We start from the raw sequence: 17,715 nt of genomic DNA on the forward strand, positions 1-17,715 counted from the left end.
CTTCCTTCCTTCCTCCTAACTCCTTTCCTTCCATCTCTCCTTACTTCCTTCCTCTTTTCCTTCCGCCCTCCCCTCCTTAGTCTTTTCCTTCCTTCCGTCCTTCCTCCCTCCCTTCCTCCTTCCTTCTTTCCTCCCTTACTCCTTTCCTTCATTCTTTCCTCCTACTCCGTTACTCCTTTCTTTCCTTCCTTCTTTCCTCCCTTACTCTTTTCCTTCCTTCCTTCCTTCCTTCCTCCTTCCTTCCTTCCTCCTGTCCTTCCTTAACTAAACACTGTTTACTGAAAGACAAACTGGAAACCAGTCTAACCAGTCTGTTATTAATTTTATATTGTAATGTTTTCAAATTGCATGTTTTTATGTTTTTTTGTTTCCAATTCTTACTGTTAAATGTTTGTTTTTATGTATAAATCACATTGATATAAATAAAGCTGCTTTGCCCTGGTCCCTTATTTTAAATAGGTCATAAAAAAAATCAATAATTATCGACTGATATGAAACACTTTTATGATGTTACAGTTTTTCAGCCCTGATCCTAATAAAACCTGCGTGTTACAATAAACTGTGATTATAGTTTCCTGGAGGTTAAAGGTTCAAATTATAAGATAAGATATAAAGATTTATTCCTTTATTAGTCTCACTATGAGGGAAAGGTGCATTATTACAGCAGCAAGTTGACAATAAAATAGAATATAGGAGCAATAAGACAAAGAATAAATAACAATAATAATAATAATAAGTACAAAAAACAATAATAGTAAAAAATATATAATAAGAATAATCGTGACATTATTTACATTAAGCGAAATAAATATATACATGTATATCATATGTATATTGCACACAATTGAAATTAGTATTATACATGAAATACTAATTATATTTTTTATATTATAAATTATATTATTATTATTATTATTATATAGAAAAAATAAAAATAGACTAAATAACATGTAAGGATTTGTAATAATCAGTTATAGTTAAATCATTTTCAAGCAGCAGTTATACTGTTTTAAAGCTGTTTGTTGTGAGCTGATTGATTGATTGATTGATTGATTGATGGATCGATCAGTGCGCGTGCGTGCAGCAGCGTGACAGGACCTGAGCAAAAACAAAACCAGCTGATCAAAGTTTATGAGAGCAGTGAAAGTGAGAAGTGTGTGTGTGTGTGTGTGTGTGTGGTGTGTGTGTGTGGTTGTGTGTGTGTGTGTGTGTTGTCCTTTATCCTGAGACACACACTCATGTTTTATCCTGTGTCTGATCATCTCTCAGTACTATCGATCCCCGCTGTAGTTTGATCAGCTGTGTTTGTTTACATGGATTAGCAGCGTGCTCGGTAGCATTAGGCAGCTACGTGTCTGCAGCTCGGTACCTGTGTGTGTGACGCTCCCGCCGCTGCTCACCGACCGGACATCTCACCGGGTTGCTCCTCTGCAGCACCGGAGACAAACCAACCGGACAGAAAGCAGAAACGCGGCTTTTAAACACTCTGACAGACGCAGACATGTTCACACCTGTTAGCGCCAAGCAGCACGAGCCGGAACTGGACTTCCGGGCGGGCTACGCTTTTCAAAGTAATACGCAGGATGACTAAATTATTACATGGTGCTTTTATTTTTTAGAAGTGTTTGATTCAGTCAGTGATGGAAGTAATCAGATACTTTATTGTAGTAAAAGGACCAATACAGCAACTTAAACATACTGCAGTAAAAGTACTGCAGTATTATGAGTGATGTAGTATGCAGTATTACAGTAAAAGTACTGCAGTATTATGAGTGATGTAGTATGCAGTATTACAGTAAAAGTACTGCAGTATTATGAGTGATGTAGTATGCAGTATTACAGTAAAAGTACTGCAGTATTATGAGTGATGTAGTATGCAGTATTACAGTAAAGTACTGCAGTATTATAGTGATGTAGTATGCAGTATTACAGTAAAGTACTGCAGTATTATAGTGATGTAGTATGCAGTATTACAGTAAAAGTACTGCAGTATTATGAGTGATGTAGTATGCAGTATTACAGTAAAAGTACTGCAGTATTATAGTGATGTAGTATGCAGTATTACAGTAAAAGTACTGCAGTATTATGAGCGATGTAGTATGCAGTATTACAGTAAAAGTACTGCAGTATTATGAGCGATGTAGTATGCAGTATTACAGTAAAAGTACTGCAGTATTATGAGCGATGTAGTATGCAGTAATAATACTGGGCTGGGGAATATGACTGCATTCAGACTTAATATACAAACTCTCTAGAATAAAAACAACTAAATAAAAATAAAAGCTTACTTTATCCACCTGATAAATATGAGAACTGGAAGGAAAATACTGTACTGGTGCATTAATATCTAATGTCCCAAATATTTGATCTCTACCTTTAATTGAATTTTTATGTAAATTAAAATAAAAATAAAACATTCATCTTTTCGTAATCTGATTATTAATTGGTATGGTCCATGTAAATGCATCTACCACTGTCTTCTAAAGTGCCATAATTTGTTCTTTATTCAGATTGAATGTCTGCGGTTTGTCAGGGATCAGCTGTGTTTCTCTGGCCTCAGCTCTACGGTCCAACCCCTCCCATCTGAGAGAGCTGGAGCTGAGTGGGAGAGAGAGAGAGAGAGAGAGAGAGAGAGAGAGAGAGAGAGAGAGAGAGAGAGAGAGAGAGAGAGAGAGACACACAGCTGGATTGACTGATTTCACACAAGCATCATTACGTTTAGTAACCATGTGGTCTTTATACAGACCAGAACCTCTGCTGAAGTCCAGGATGAAATCTGCAGAGGAAACAGACTTGATAGTAAAAGTGTGTGCAGGTGTGTGAGCTTGGAGCTCAGTGTGTTCACTCCAACATGTTAACATGAGAGCTGAATGGAAGCAAGCTACGCTGCACAGCTGTTCCACTTCTGGTCTGAACAGGACTGAAGTCCCTGCTGCTCTTTATACTGGATGTGCTGCATCACTGACTGACAGCTGACGAAGTGAGTCTCACTAAGCACTGATCATGACCTCTGTTCTTTCTTCTTCTCTCATCAGATACTGATGATCTTGGAGTGTGAGTTAACATCCAGGAGTGTGTTGAGAGACAATCAGCTGGATCCTGATGATCCAGAGAGGTTGAAGCAGCAGCAGCAGCAGCTTGTGTGTAGAGAGGCTGTGACTGGCTCATGTTACTGGGAGGTAGAGAGGAGAGGAGAGCTTCATCCAGCAGTGACTGACAGAGGAATCAGAGGACGTGGAGATCAGTGCTGCAGGCTGAACTGATCTGAGAACAGCTCCACTGTCAAGTCCATCCTGTAATGTTTATGTCTCAGGTGAATTTGATATGTAAAAAGCCACATTCATGGTGCGTGTATAAAGTTGTCTCTATATAATCCTGGTTATTCCCTACAGTCATATGTCTTTGTATTTTTATAGATAAATAATCAACATGTAACATTTTAATTTGTAAATGACATTTAATATGAAAACTATCAGAAGAAAATGTTATATTAATGATCATTAATCTTCATTCATCATTTGAGGTACACAAAGGAAAATTGTCATGAGTTTGAGGCCAAAACTGTTTTTATGGAGTCAAACAAAAACCAAGACTTAATATTCAATCACAACTAAAACTACTATATAAAAATAAAAGCTTACTTTATCCACCTGATAAATATGAGAACTGAACATTATTTTAAATCTAAAGTATTTGATAATCATCTTCCCTGCAGCATCAGTTTCTCCTCAATGTTAAATGTCATTATTCATGCTGCAGTAGCTGCTTTCTGCCAGCAGATGGCACTATCTCACTTTACCTGAACACATGTAATAATCATCCACTGCAGTAAATGCTGAGCTAATAATGTAAAAGATTTGTTTCTCATGGCTTAATTACCAAAACATATTGATTTAAAAAAAAAAAAAAAAGATATTTAAACAACTCAAAGATAAAATAAACTGTCAAACATGCAAAATGACCCACTTTAATACAGATGTGATTGCTACATGAAAACCAAATGTATACACCTGCACATCTTCTAACATTATGAAAAACAATTAATACTGTTAATCTTCAGCTAGGTTTTATGTCACAGTGTGTATCATTATTATATGTCTTGTTTTTTCCTTTTATTGTAGTTTTGTACTTTTTGTACTGTACTGCCTTGATGACACTGCTCATTTCATTGTACGTCGCTCTGCTCTGTATGATGACAATAAACAGAATGTAATTGACTTGAATTAAAATGGATTAAGTTTCAGTTTGTTTAAATGACATCCAAAATCATTTGTTTTTAAGCTTTTAACTGTTAATAAATAATAAAGCTTTGTAGGGATAAATAAATGCTTTTGGACACAAACTGGAAGTCTACTCTCTGTAAAAATTTGAGACAAAAAAAAACTTCATAACATCATCTACATCATAACTCCAGCCCTCCTTTTTAAAATATTAAACTTTAATGAACTTATGATACTAAAGTGGAAACTATGACTTTAATGTTTAGATATTAAAGTAATATTCAACATGGATCTCACTGTGGCTTCACACATAATATCACACCCATTAACAATTCAAATGCTACATAGTTAAAGCACATTTACAGACATTCACTTTATACTGGTTCCTCTCTGTCGTTGCCGTGGAAACATAATGCAGTCATGGTTCATTATTATAGATATTTAGGCTCATTTTTGTGGCACCTTTTTATCCTGAGAACAGAAACAACTTCTTTAGATTCATGAGTTAGAATAGTAATTATTTAACCCTCCTGTTGTCCTCGAGTCAAGGAAGGAAGGAAAGGAGCGAGGAAGGAAGGAAAGGAGGGAGGAAGGAAGGAAAAAGGAAGGGAGGAAGGAAGGAAGGAAGGAAGGAAGGAAAAAGGAAGGGAGGAAGGAGGGAAGGAAGGAAGGAAGGAAAGAAAGGAGGAAGGGAGGAAGGAAAAGAGGAAGGAAGGAAAGAAGGACAGAGGAAAAAGGTAGGGGGAAGGAAAGAAAGAGAATAAGGGAGGAAGGAAAGGAAGGAAGGAAGGAAGGAAGGACAGAAGGATGGAAGAAAGGGGGATGGAGGAAGGAAAGGAAGGAAAGAAGGAGGGAAGGAAAGAAGGAGGGAGGAAGGAAGGACAGAAGGATGGAAGAAAGGGGGATGGAGGAAGGAAAAAAGGAAGGGACGAAAGAGAGAGGAAGGAAAGAAAGAGAGAAGGAGGGAGGGAGCAAAGAAGGAAGGGAGGAAGGAAAGGAAGGAAGGAAAGAAGGAGGGAGGGAGGATGGAACAGTCAAAACAGACAGGGTAAATTTGGTTGATTTGTAACAACCAAACATCCTCATGTAACAGTAGTTTATTTTTAGTTGTAATAATGACTTTAACACTGAGGCAGAGTTACATTATGTTTCTGTTTTTGTTATTTCACAGTTGATGTTTTACTCAAGTACTTTACTGAAGCACAACTACTTTTCCATTTGATGCTACCTTATACTTCCTCTCCTCTACATCTCATATAACAAGCTTTTAAAATACAACACATTGTTAAAGATGAAACCAGACAGCAGTGTGTAGTCGGCTCACATCTCAGATGTCTATGAGTTGTTAACAGCTCCACCAAATAGTGATGTTTCCCTCTAAACTTCTCACATGCTTTCATTTCAATAAATGTTCAAATGATCCAATATTTCAGCAAAAATCAAAGATTAGAGAAAAAGATAAAAACTGAAAACACATTTGTGTATCAGAACTTAGTTTTTTCTTCTTTCCTCTCTCATTAATCATCCTGTTGTCCTCGAGTCAAGGAAGGAAGGGAGGAAGGAAGGAAGGGAGGAAGAAGGAAGGAAGGAATGAAGAAGGAAGGACAAGAGGGAGGAAGGAAGGAAGGACAGGAGGGAGGAAGGAAGGGAGGAAATGAAAGAAGGAAAGGAGGAAGAAGGAAGGAAGGGAGGAAGGAAGGAAGGATGGAAGGGAGGGAGGAAGAAGGAAGGAAGGAAAGGAGGGAGGAAGGAAGGAGGGAAGGAAAACGAGGGAGAAAGGAAAAGAGGAAGGGAGGAAGGAAAAGAGTAAGGAAGGGAGGAAGGAAGGAAAGAAGGAAGGGAGGAAAGAGAGAGAGAAGGAGGGAGGGAGGAAGGACAGACGGAAGGAAGGAAGGAAGGAAAGAAGGAAAGAAGGAACAGTCAAAACAGACTGGAGGTTAATAATAATACCTGTGTATTTTTAAATTTCTGTATCGGGACTTTTACTGCAGTGAAGGATCAGAGTACTTCCTCCTCCACTGTTAGTAAGAGTTTATATATAAAGGTGCAGGATGAAGATAAGCTCCATTTGTTATATTGAGATAGTTAAATAGTTAAAGTCCTGATCTTGTGAGCCTCTAGATTTCTGAGCAACCACAGCTTTTATCTCTCCACCTCAGCACATTTCCACAAACAGCAGTACAAACAGTACAAAGCACTAATAGTCACAGAGTCAGTGTGCGGTAACGGTTGTCAAGAGTTTGGCTCGTTCTTGACAAGTGAAGAGAAGAAGTGAGAGAATAAAAAAGTTAAAGCTTAACTGAAGGTATTTCAAGTCAAATGATGGCAGAAGGTTTTTTTTACTGATTTCACAAACGTTTAACAGAGAACTTGTGAAACAGGTTTTAAACCTTCTTTCTTGGTTCAAGTGGAAATGTAACATAAAAACACTCAAACATATTTCTTTTAAAGCACATTATTCATTCACGGAAATATCACAAATGGGTTTTTTTTACAGAGTGCACGTGTCTGACAGAAACACTGAAACGTCTCTGGTCAGTGGATGGAAACTCGCCTTCTTCTATGTACACGAAAAACCACAAACTCCGACTGTCTCTGTGTGTCAGACATCAGGGAATCAAAGCTCAACACAAACTGTTAAAATGTCCAAAGCATTAAACCCAGGTGGGGAGCTCCGGTCCTCTGAAATGAGGCCAACGCGGAAGTAACTTAAAACTGCATTCTATCAAAAGGCCACCAGGGGGCGACCGTTTTGGTGTCAAAAGGACTTCCGTCTCTATACAAGTCAATGGAGAATTCACCAACTTCTCACTTGATTTCTAACCTCAGTAAACGTTTTCAAAATGTGTTTATGGTCTCAATCGCTAGTTTAAAGCCTTCTTCAATGCAGTATGATGTTCATTTGGGACATTTTGGCCTACCTGATTTTATATGTGACGATAAAGCAGGGTATGCATTAGGGCGTGGCTACGTGGTGATTGACAGGTTGATTGGTTCACAGGTTCAGGAGGGCGCCTCATGCTCCTCCTGATGCCCATATAAGCAGAATCCATGTTTTTATGTTTCCCAGCATGCACCTGAAATTTTCAAGATGGCGCTGCTCAGATCCGATACTATTCGCTTCCGAGCAGCAGTCCACAAACCAATGGGTGACATCACGGATGTTACGTCCACTTTATATACAGTCTATGGTTAAAACACAGATATTCAAGCAGCAGGAGGATTCTCGTGTTGCAGCAGCGTAACAAACGTGACCGCTGTCGATCTGCTCATAAATAAAACTCTATATTCTCGTCTGTAGTGTCTTTGTGAACACGACTGTTTGATGGCATTTTGTAGATTCTCTGAGTCGGTTCTTTGGAGTCATTCCTCCTTCAGTTTATCACTTTTCATATTTAGAAGATCTTCAGAGGAAGACTCAACAGATGAGACTCTCTGTGGGAATACATGAGGACTTCAGTGCATTGCTCCTTCCAGGATGTAACAAGATATTTTGCTGTAATATAAAATGTGTTTTGTTTAACAGCAATAATTTGGCATCTAATTTTTTTAGAAGTCAACATGAAAAATACTTATTTCCAGGTGATAGTTACAACACGAAAAGGATCTTTTTTAACCTTCGTGTCGTCCTCCCGAGTCAAATTGACCCCGTCTGTTTTGACTGTTCCTTCTTTCCTCCCTCCTTCTGTTTTTCTTTCCTTCCTCTCTTTCCTTCCTCCATCCCCCTTCCTTCCTTCCTTCCTTCCTTCCTTCCTTCCTTCCTTCCTTCCTTCCTTCCTTCCTTTCCTTCCTCCCTTCCATCTTTCCTCCCTCCCTTCGTCCCTTCCTTCTTTTTCTCTGTCCTTCTTTCCTTCCTTCCTCCTTTCCTTTCCTCCCTCCTGTCCTTCCTTCTTTTTCCCTCCTTTCTTTCTTCCTTCCTCCTTTCCTCCCTTCCTTCCTTCCTTCCTTGACTCGAGGACAACAGGAGGGTTAAATGAGAAAAGTTTCACATTACAAGCGATTGTTTTATCCTCCAGCCTGTAGTGCACTGCACAGCCAGCTGGGGGCGCCATTGTGCCTTTTGATACCTGATGGAGCAGAAGATCACATGTAAATAATTCATTTTTGAGCTTCTCCAAACCTCTGTGCACATTTAAATTATGTCAAATGTTTTGTATTTTCAACAGTGAAGTCCTCATTTCACTTCCACAGCGATCAAACTTTTAAAATTCAAGTTCAATGAAACATCCAGTTTGTGACCAGAAGGTTGTTGGGTTGAGTCCAGCTCTCCTTGTCATCAGTAATGTCTGACTCAGTGAGCTGTTCAATGTGAAAGTGATTCTGCTGCTCAGTCAGTGTTGTCCAGAGAAATGTACATTAAAAGCAGCTAAATTAAACAGTTTAGCGGACGGGAGCGTGCAGCGCAGCACCCAAACCCAAATACTCCAGGTTCTCAGCTGCAGGCAGAAACAGACCAGTCCTGGTGTAAGTGGCCTGGGGCAGGAAGTCAGCCTGGTAGTCCGGGTTGTCGAGGCTGTCGCTGGCAGCCAGAGGGAGCGAGCTTTGGGCAGTGTTCAGGTATTCTGGTCCCTGTACAGGAAGTTGGGCGGAGGACTTTATATCCTCCAGCGGGTGGAGGAACGAGGCGGCGCCCCAACCCGAGCTCAGGTCCTCATAGTTGGGATTCAAAACCTCCGACAGCCGGCTGCCCTGACTGGTTTCACTCATACTCTGGTTCATGTACTCTGGAGAGAAAGACAAGGATTCATTAACCCAATATTTACTTTATTTTCTCTGTTCTCAAGGGTCTTAATTATTGTCTTTAACCCTTTTTAGGTCTGCTCAACTGTTTGGTAGAGAAAAAACTCAAATCTATTGAACCCATTTAACTTTTAGGTCAATGTTTATCACTTGTATGAGGTATGTAATGCACAGACAGACCATCAGGTTGTGTTATGGTTGCTATAGATACAGGTTGTGTTACGGTTGCTATAGATACAGGTTGTTCTATGGTTGCTATAGATACAGGTTGTGCTTTAGTGTATAAACGAAGAATAACACAAATCACCGCTGACATCACAGTTGACTTTCATTTTTTCATCTTGTAAACCAGCGGTGTCAAACATGAGGCCCGCGGCCCAGAACCGGCCCTCCGAGGAGTCTAGTCCAGCCCACTTTCCTTCCATCTGTCCTTTCTTTCTTTCTTCCTTCCATCTTTTCCTTTCTTTCTTTCTTTGTTCTTTCTTTCTTCCTTCCAACCTTCCTCTTTCCTATCTTTCTTTCTTCATTCCATCTTTCCTTTCTTTCTTTCTTTCTTTCTTTCTTTCTTTCTTTCTTTCTTTCTTTCTTTCTTTCTTTCTTTCTTTCCTTCTTTCTTTCTTTCCTGTCTTCTCTTCCTTCCCTCTTTTTTCTCATCAGATCATATTGTTCTGTATTTTCCCCTCGAATGAAGATGAGTTTGACTCTTGTAGACGAACAGAATGAGTCTCTAACATGTTTTTAATAAAAGTTTAGAACCAATGAGGTGTGAATGAGTCTGTAGAGTCTGTAAAACATCACATTTAAAGTCAATGAGGAGAATAATCCATGTTTTATGTTAACATTTCGATGAATAAAGTACCGTGGCTGGTGATGTCTCCTTTATCCAACATGGTCTGAGTCGGATCGGTGATGTAACGCATCACAACGCTGTTCTCTCTGACTGGATGACCGTTCTGAGAGTCAAAACACAGACTGTTATAAACACTGTTCATGTATATTTAATGCTAATCATCTGTCGGTGTTAATAGACTTCTGATTTCTGCTAATAAACCATAACATAACATGCTCTTGTGCATAAATACTTAATCGACTAAAAAAAACAGAACTTTTTCCTCCAGCTGCATATTTACCGCGGCGCTGCAGGGACGGTTGTCATGGTTACCCAGTCCCTTGTAAGGCAGCAGGTATTCGTCGGCGTCGACCACGTCGTCCATGTCATCAGAGCTCAGAAGACGAGAGTAAAACCTGCTGTCTGTCGGACTGGGGAGCTCACCCTGAGAAAGAATGGAGAAAAATGGTCCAATCAGATCACTTACAGGCAGGAAAACACTGTGTAGAAGGAATTAGATAGATGGATAGAAACTTTATTGATCCCCGAGGGGAAATGTGCATAAGGGCTAACATATCCAGTAAACATTATGATTAGTGAGGTAAAACAGTGAGGTCCAGAGAAGTCTATCTCTTTTCCTTTTATTGCCAGATTGTACAGTTGAACGGCCCTGGGGACAAATGAATTCCTCAGTCTGTCAGTTTTGCATGACAGTGAGCTCCAGTCTCCAGCTGATCAAGCTCTTCTGCTGGATGATGGTGTTGTGAAGTGGATGGGTTAGTAGCAAGCATCAGCTGCCATCTTCAAATTAGATCAAATTAAATAAGTGAAGCATTTCAAATGGACTCATTGGTCATGTTTCATTCATCCGTTAGCTACCCGATTATTTGAAGGATTATTTAAAAGGTTAGGTAAATGTTATTTTTCCGATCATTTACAACATAAATTAACAATCATTTCTAGAACAGATGTTCATGCAAACAAAACAAAATAAACAAAACAAAGATAAAAGAAAAACTGATAGGATACATAAACAAAACACTTAATATATCATCATTCTTCCTTTTCATCCCTTTATGTTTCTCTTTCAAATTAATGAATGTCTCTTTCATTTTTCTTTTGTTTTCTTTGACCGAAAAAAAGGTGTAGACTGAAGCTTATTTTGTCTTCGCTTTTTAAAAACATGAATTACATTTCTTCAAAACAAATCAGAAGCAGCGACTTTTAAACATGACAAAGTAAAATAAATTAATAATTTAAGTTCTCATAACAAACTAAAAGCATAAATATCCAGATACCTGATGTCATATTCACTTCTTACATCACTTTCTAATGTTTTGGTTTTAAATAAAAACTGACACACATCTACTTTTCATATTAGTTCTTGCCCATTTCCTTGTAGTTCATCACAAGTTGGGTCTTATTGTCTATCAGTAATAATAACTATCTGAGAACACAGTGACATTCTGTTAACATCACTAAAAACAGGACAGACAGGTCAGAAACAAGATCCGAAACTCATCCAAATATGGGATGTTGGACCCATATTATGAAAATCCTGCCAAAGACAAAGCTCACCTGTGATACCTGAGAGATACTGGCATAATAAATCACAGTAGTTGTGTTGAAGAGAGAGGAAAATTAACTAAAGGAAGCAGCTGAGCTTGTAATGAAAGAACACTTAATACTTAGTTATAATGTCTGTGTAATGTATTTTTATTGAGTTGTTTCTTAGCTGAAGGCTCTGAGAGAATTTAAACTCTTTCTGGTAAAGTGTAGATCTGGTTGTACAGGTATGGAAGCCTGGTTGGTCCAAACATTATACAGAGAAAAACCTGGACACACTTTGCAAAATGCATGAAGTGTTTGTTTAACTGTTTTATTTTTTACAAGGGTGTTTAAATGCCCCTCAATCCCAAGAGTCGCTTTACATTTTTTAGCTCTCATTAATTTCCAACGCTGGTGTTCACATCCACTAAACAAGCAGAATAGAGCAGAATAGGTGGTGGGTACAAAAACCTACTAGGAGGTTGCTGAGGAAGACCTGCAGTAAGTCAAAATGCTGATAAAAAGATTTACTTTGGTCTACACGGGTTCATCTGGAGGTTTGCAATAGTTCCTCAGTCCACAGAAGAAGTACAGCAGGTCAAAGTTAAAACAGGAAGTCTATGAGCTGTGATGTAAGACCAGCAGATTTTAACTTGGTAAGCAAACCAAGTCCGTTAACCTTCCAGTCACTCCCTCTCTCTTTCCTTCCTTCCTTTCCTTCCTCCCTTCCTCTTTTCCTTTCTCCCTCCCTCCTACCTTCCTTCCTTCTTTCCTCCCTCCCTCCCTCCTTCCTTCCTTCCTTCTTTCCTCCGTCCTTCTTTCCTTCCTTTCCTTCCTCTTTTCCTTTCTCCCTCCCTCCTACCTTCCTTCCTTCTTTCCTCCCTCCCTCCCTCCTTCCTTCCTTCCTTCTTCCTCTGTCCTTCCTTCTTCCCTCCCTTCCTTCTTTCCTTTCCTCCCTTCCTTCCTTCCTTCCTTCCTTCCTTCCTTCCTTCCTTCCTTTCCTTCCTTCTTTCCTCTGTCCTTCTTTCCTTCCTTCCTCTCTTCCTCTTTTCCTTTCTCCCTCCCTCCCTCCTACCTTCCTTCCTTCTTCCTCTGTCCTTCCTTCTTCCCTCCCTTCCTTCTTTCCTTTCCTCCCTCCCTTCCTTTCTTCCTTCCTCCCTTCCCTCCTTGACTCGAGGACAAAAGGAGGGTTAACTGAAGACATAACTCAAATACACACACACACACACACACACACACACACACACACACACACACACACACACACACACACACACACACACACACACACACACACACACACACACACACACACACACACACCGTACCTGTATGACCAGGTATCTAGAAGGGTCTCTGGCCATTTTAGAGAACTCTACTATCAGTTCTCTGAACTTGGGCCGACTGGACGGATCAATCATCCAACCTGCAGACAGAGAGAGAAACATCTGTTTAAACATTATAAACTCCCAGGTGTTTATTATACTCCAGGTGTTGTTGATATATTTCTTTTCTTTACATTTGACCATGATCATGTAGACATCGATGGTGCAGATGGGAGGCTGAGGCAGTCGGTCTCCTCTCTCCAGCACAGATGAGATCTCGCTGGCTGGGATCCCGTCGTACGGCTTTAAACCGAACGTCATCAGCTCCCAGACTGTCACACCTGGAAACAACAGGTGAGATAGATGTTAAAGCTTAAATCACTCGTTGGTAGAGTTGTGTCCAAAAATGTCCAAAAAGACAACTTTAACCCTGTAAGGCCCAATGTTGCAGAATTACATCATCACTTTTAACAATTAAAAAAAAAAGGTCTGCAAATGTTTTTTTTTCTCAAGACCACATTTAAATAGTAAATGGGTCCTATTGTTTGTCCTCACAATGCTGTTGGATAGAAGAAGTGTTTAAAGGTCCGGTCATCTGGCCATGAACTCACTCTACCTGTAAACTTCCCGTTGAGCTCATTTCCTTTTTTTGCACGACTGGATTTGTCAATATTCAAGTAAGTAAAATTCCTGAAATATTTTTTTTTGTGTTCATTAAAATGTCTAGAACATGTACATAGTTTGTTATTTTGGAAAACATTAATCAAATTAGACTTAGAGCTTGTTATGACTATGTTGTAATTCTACAGCGTTGGGCCAGAGTGGTAGTCAAACTAGCCTGTGCTCCTAATACATTACATAAGTTATGTAAGTAAGCAATCAACCCTGCAAATGAATGTTTAATGTTCTGTATATCTATTCAGACAAAGTGAGAACAAATACAAAACATTCTGCTCCCAACTAGGTCCAATGTTGCAATATTACAACATTTCCTTAAAAACTTTTTGAACATTTGAAAACTCTTTCATTTCTACATCTAAGGCCTCCTAAAACAATATCTGAGAGGTCCAAATGTTTTTTCTATATCTGGGTCTTACAGGGTTGATCAGAAGACCAGCTGTGTTGCAGGTAGAAGCTGAAAGAAGCTTTTTCTGTTTGACTCATTTCTGGAAAAGAAGCTGATAATTTAAACATTTGAAGTCTTCTTACGGCTAATCTGAGATCATTATACTGAACCAAAACAGACAACAAATAAAAAGTAGGCTCACATTAGCTCTAGTTGCCTAGCAACCTTTGTTCAACTTTAAACAGGCAGAAGTGCTCCGACCAATAGAAACGCTGCTGAACTGTGTTTGGAAATAAAGGAGTTTTTTATTATTAAGGCTGATTTGATCGATTAGTCAACTGACAGAATATTATAATAATAATAAAGTTTTAATCATCACATTTTCATTGGTTCCAGCTTCTTAGATGTTGTTTTCTTCAACATAAGTAAAAGTATTTTGAAAATCTTTATAGCATCTCTCTCATTTTTTAGATTTTTTGACCACACTTGTACACAGTGAGAGAAGTTCGATGTCTGACTGTCTCAGGTTGACTCACCGTAACTCCAGACGTCGCTCTGATGTGTGTAGGTCCACTGCAGGATCGACTCCAACGCCATCCACTTTATGGGAACCTACGGGAAACCATAAGGGACAAATGTTTATTTCTGATGTTAAAACTGACTTCTGGAGACACTGAAAGTCCAACAAGAGTCCCGAAGTGATTTCACCTTCGTGTCGTCCTCCCGGATCAAATTAACCCCATCTGTTTTGACTGTTCCTTCTTTCCTCCCTTCCTTCCGTCCTTCCTCCCTTCCTTCCGTCCTTCCTTCCTCCCTCCTTCCTTCTTTCCTTCCCTCCTTCCTTCCTCCCTTCCTTCTATCCTTTCCTCCGTTCCTTCCTCCTCCTTTCCTTCCTTCTTCCATCCTCCCTTCCTTCCTTCCTCCCTCCCTCCTTTCCTTCCTCCATCCCTCCTTTCCTTCCTTCTTCCTCCTTTCCTTCCTTGACTCGAGGACAACAGGAGGGTGAAAACAACTGAGCAGTTCATTTTAAACATTAATAAAGCATTTAAGGAAGTCAGAAATGTCGTCACATGAGCAGATGACATCAACCTGAAAGTTAAAAAATCTCTTGTTCTCTTATTGTTAAAACATTTATCGCCACACACACCTTTCCTCCGTCTGCGTGGTATTCCTTCTCGTTGGCCGTCAGCAGCTTGGCGAGACCGAAGTCGGTGATCTTCACGTGGTTCGGAGATTTTACCAGAACGTTCCTCGCCGCCAGGTCTCGATGCACCAGGTGACGCTCCTCCAGGTAGTTCATCCCTGCACACACACATACACAGGTTTCATGTGAGAGGAAATATGCACCCTTTAAATAAAGACCATGTGATGAGGTGCAGTCGAGAGTTTTCCTTTTGTTCTGTATCACGCTATAAAAAGTTCATCTTCCTTTTTACCAAACATGCATCACTGTTCTCTGCTGACGGGGGCCCACTTTATATTTTTTTGCCCCTTCCCCCCAAACAGTGAGTACATGAGTACATGTCTGAGTGAGACAATTGAGAACAAAGTCCAGACCAGGCAGGGAGTTCTGGTCCTCTGAAATGAGGCCAACGCGGAAGTAACTTAAAACTGCATTCTATCAAAAGGCCACCAGGGGGCGACCGTTTTGGTGTCAAAAGGACTTCCGTCTCTATACAAGTCAATGGAGAATTCACCAACTTCTCACTTGATTTCTAACCTCAGTAAACGTTTTCAAAATGTGTTTATGGTCTCAATCGCTAGTTTAAAGCCTTCTTCAATGCAGTATGATGTTCATTTGGGACATTTTGGCCTCCCTGATTTTATATGTGACGATAAAGCAGGGTATGCATTAGGGCGTGGCTACGTGGTGATTGACAGGTTGATTGGTTCACAGGTTCAGGAGGGCGCCTCATGCTCCTCCTGATGCCCATATAAGTAGTATCCCTGTTTTTATTTTTCCCAGCATGCACCTGAAATGTTCAAGATGGCGCTGCTCAGATCCGATACTATTGGCCTTCGAGCAGCAGTCCACAAACCAATGGGTGACGTCACGGATGTTACGTCCATTTCTATATACAGTCTATGTTCCACTGTCAATTCCTCCTGTAAGTCAGATAGGATGTTTCCTTTTTAACAAACATGCATCACTGTTCGCTGCTGACGGGGGCCCACTGAATGTATCAGGTGCCCTTTATATTTTCTCCCCCCCCCCCTCAAACAGCCTGAATCCACCACTGAGTGAGACGATGGAGAACAAAGTCCAGACTGACAAATAAATCAATGAAGGCAACTAAACACTACACAGGCTTAATGTGGAACGATTATTTTATCTTCCAACGCAACAATCATGAGACAAAAGGTAAAAATTATCAGTTCACGTTATAAAGTCTTTTTTTAAATTATTACCAGGAATTCATGTACGTGATTGGCCACTGCAGCGTCTCTCTGTTTGACGTCACGTTGGAGTAAAAGTTTAATCAAATCCAGGTTCAACTTTCCCTCTCGCTCACCTCTGCATCAACATAAAGACTTTACACTGAGCTCACGGCCTTGTTGGTGGTGATTTTCCCAGCACTTTAAGACTTAAAAGAGACACTGAGCAGATCAACACATGCACACAGTTTCCTGCTGAGTTCAGGCTAATAGGCCTCAGCAGGATTACAGGGAGCTGATGCCTCAGGCGGAGAGCGAGGGAGGAGATCTTCTTCTTACAGGAATGTAATCTGAGAGGAAGGAGCAGAGGGCTGCAGGTGTGTAAACGCTTTATAAACAGCAGCTTCACTGGCTCCCTATCAAAGCCCGCATTGACTTTAACCCTCCTGTTGTCCTCGAGTCAAGGAAGCAGAGGGAGGAAGAAGGGAGGAAGGGAGGGAGGGAGGGAGGGAGGGAGGAAGGAGGAAGGAAGGAAAGGAGGAAGGAAGGGAGGTAGAAGGAAGGAAAGGAGGAAGGAAGGGAGGTAGAAGGAAGAAAAGGAGGAAGGAAGGAAGGAAAGGGGGGAGCAAGGAAGAAGGAAAGGGGGGAGGAAGGAAGGGAGGAAAGGAGGGAGGGAAGAAGGAAGGATGGAAGGGAGGAAGAAGGAAGGAAAGGAAGGAAGGAAGGGAGGTAGAAGGAAGGAAAGGAGGAAGGAAGGAAAGGAGGGAAGGAAGCAGGGAAGGAAGGAAGGAAAGGAGGGGGGAAGAAAGGGAGGAAAGGAAGGACAGAAGGAAGGAAGAAAGGGGGATGGAAGAAGGAAAGAAGGAAGGGAGGAAAGAAAGAGAAAAGGAGGGAGGGAGAAAGGAGAGACCGAAGGAAGGAAGGGAGGAAAGAAAGAAGGAACCGTCAAAACAGACGGGATCAATTTGACCCGGGAGGATGAAACAAAGATTAAATTATTAATATTAATAATATTATTATTATTGGATGGACTCACCTTGGCGATCTGGACGCACCAGTTGAGGAGCCACTGGGCTCCAACGTGGTCGCTATGGTGACGGACGTAGTCCAGCAAGCAGCCGTACGGCATCAGCTGAGTCACCAGCTGGACCGACGACGTCAGGCAGATTCCCAGCAGACGACACACGTGAGGGTGATCCACGCTCGCCATCACATACGCCTCCTACACACACACACACACACACACACACACACACACACACACACACACACACACACACATAGACACACACACACACACACACACACACACACACGAGAAAACATCCATATTAACTATCAGAACAGCAGGAAGGTCCAGAGCCTGTTGGTGATTATTATGTCCATTAACCTTTGTGTCGTCCTCGACCGGGTCAAATTGACCCCGTCTGTTTTGATTGTTCCTTCTTTCCTTCCTTCCTTCCTTCCTTCCTTCCTTCCTTCCTTCCTTCCTTCCTTCCTCCCTCCTTCTCTCTTTCTTTCCATCATCTCTTTTTCCTCCCTTCCTTCTTTCCTTCCTTCCATCTGTCCTTCCCTTTCCATCCTTTTGTCCTTCCTCCCTCCCTTCTTCTT

At 40.8% G+C, this 17,715-nt stretch overlaps 1 protein-coding gene across 1 annotated transcript; it reads right to left on the reverse strand.

Moving 5' to 3' along the window:
* Positions 1–8,121: 8,121 nt before the first annotated feature.
* Positions 8,122–17,325, reverse strand: LOC133977088 (melanoma receptor tyrosine-protein kinase-like). The gene is made up of 8 exons (XM_062415227.1): positions 17,140–17,325; positions 14,876–15,030; positions 14,265–14,340; positions 12,857–13,003; positions 12,666–12,763; positions 10,091–10,234; positions 9,820–9,913; positions 8,122–8,944 (listed from the first exon to the last, which is right to left on the reverse strand). Exons 1-8 carry the CDS (start codon positions 17,312–17,314, stop codon positions 8,601–8,603), a joined length of 1,233 nt encoding a protein of 410 aa, XP_062271211.1. The 5' UTR covers positions 17,315–17,325; the 3' UTR covers positions 8,122–8,600.
* Between the last annotated feature and the right edge of the window lie 390 nt (positions 17,326–17,715).

Source organism: Scomber scombrus, unplaced genomic scaffold (genome assembly GCF_963691925.1).
Source record: "Scomber scombrus unplaced genomic scaffold, fScoSco1.1 SCAFFOLD_437, whole genome shotgun sequence".
NCBI classification, from domain to species: Eukaryota; Metazoa; Chordata; class Actinopteri; order Scombriformes; family Scombridae; genus Scomber; species Scomber scombrus.

What these genes read in the sequence shown, in the direction of transcription:
- LOC133977088 (XM_062415227.1), bottom strand. Translation starts at nt 17,314, where the DNA reads ATGGCGAGCGTGGATCACCCTCACGTGTGTCGTCTGCTGGGAATCTGC. An exon ending in ACCACGCAGACGGAGGAAAG is followed by an intron (nt 14,341 to 14,875) that starts GTGTGTGTGGCG and finishes GGTTTCCCGTAG; the next exon opens with GTTCCCATAAAGTGGATGGC. An exon ending in CTACATGATCATGGTCAAAT is followed by an intron (nt 12,764 to 12,856) that starts GTAAAGAAAAGA and finishes CTCTGTCTGCAG; the next exon opens with GTTGGATGATTGATCCGTCC.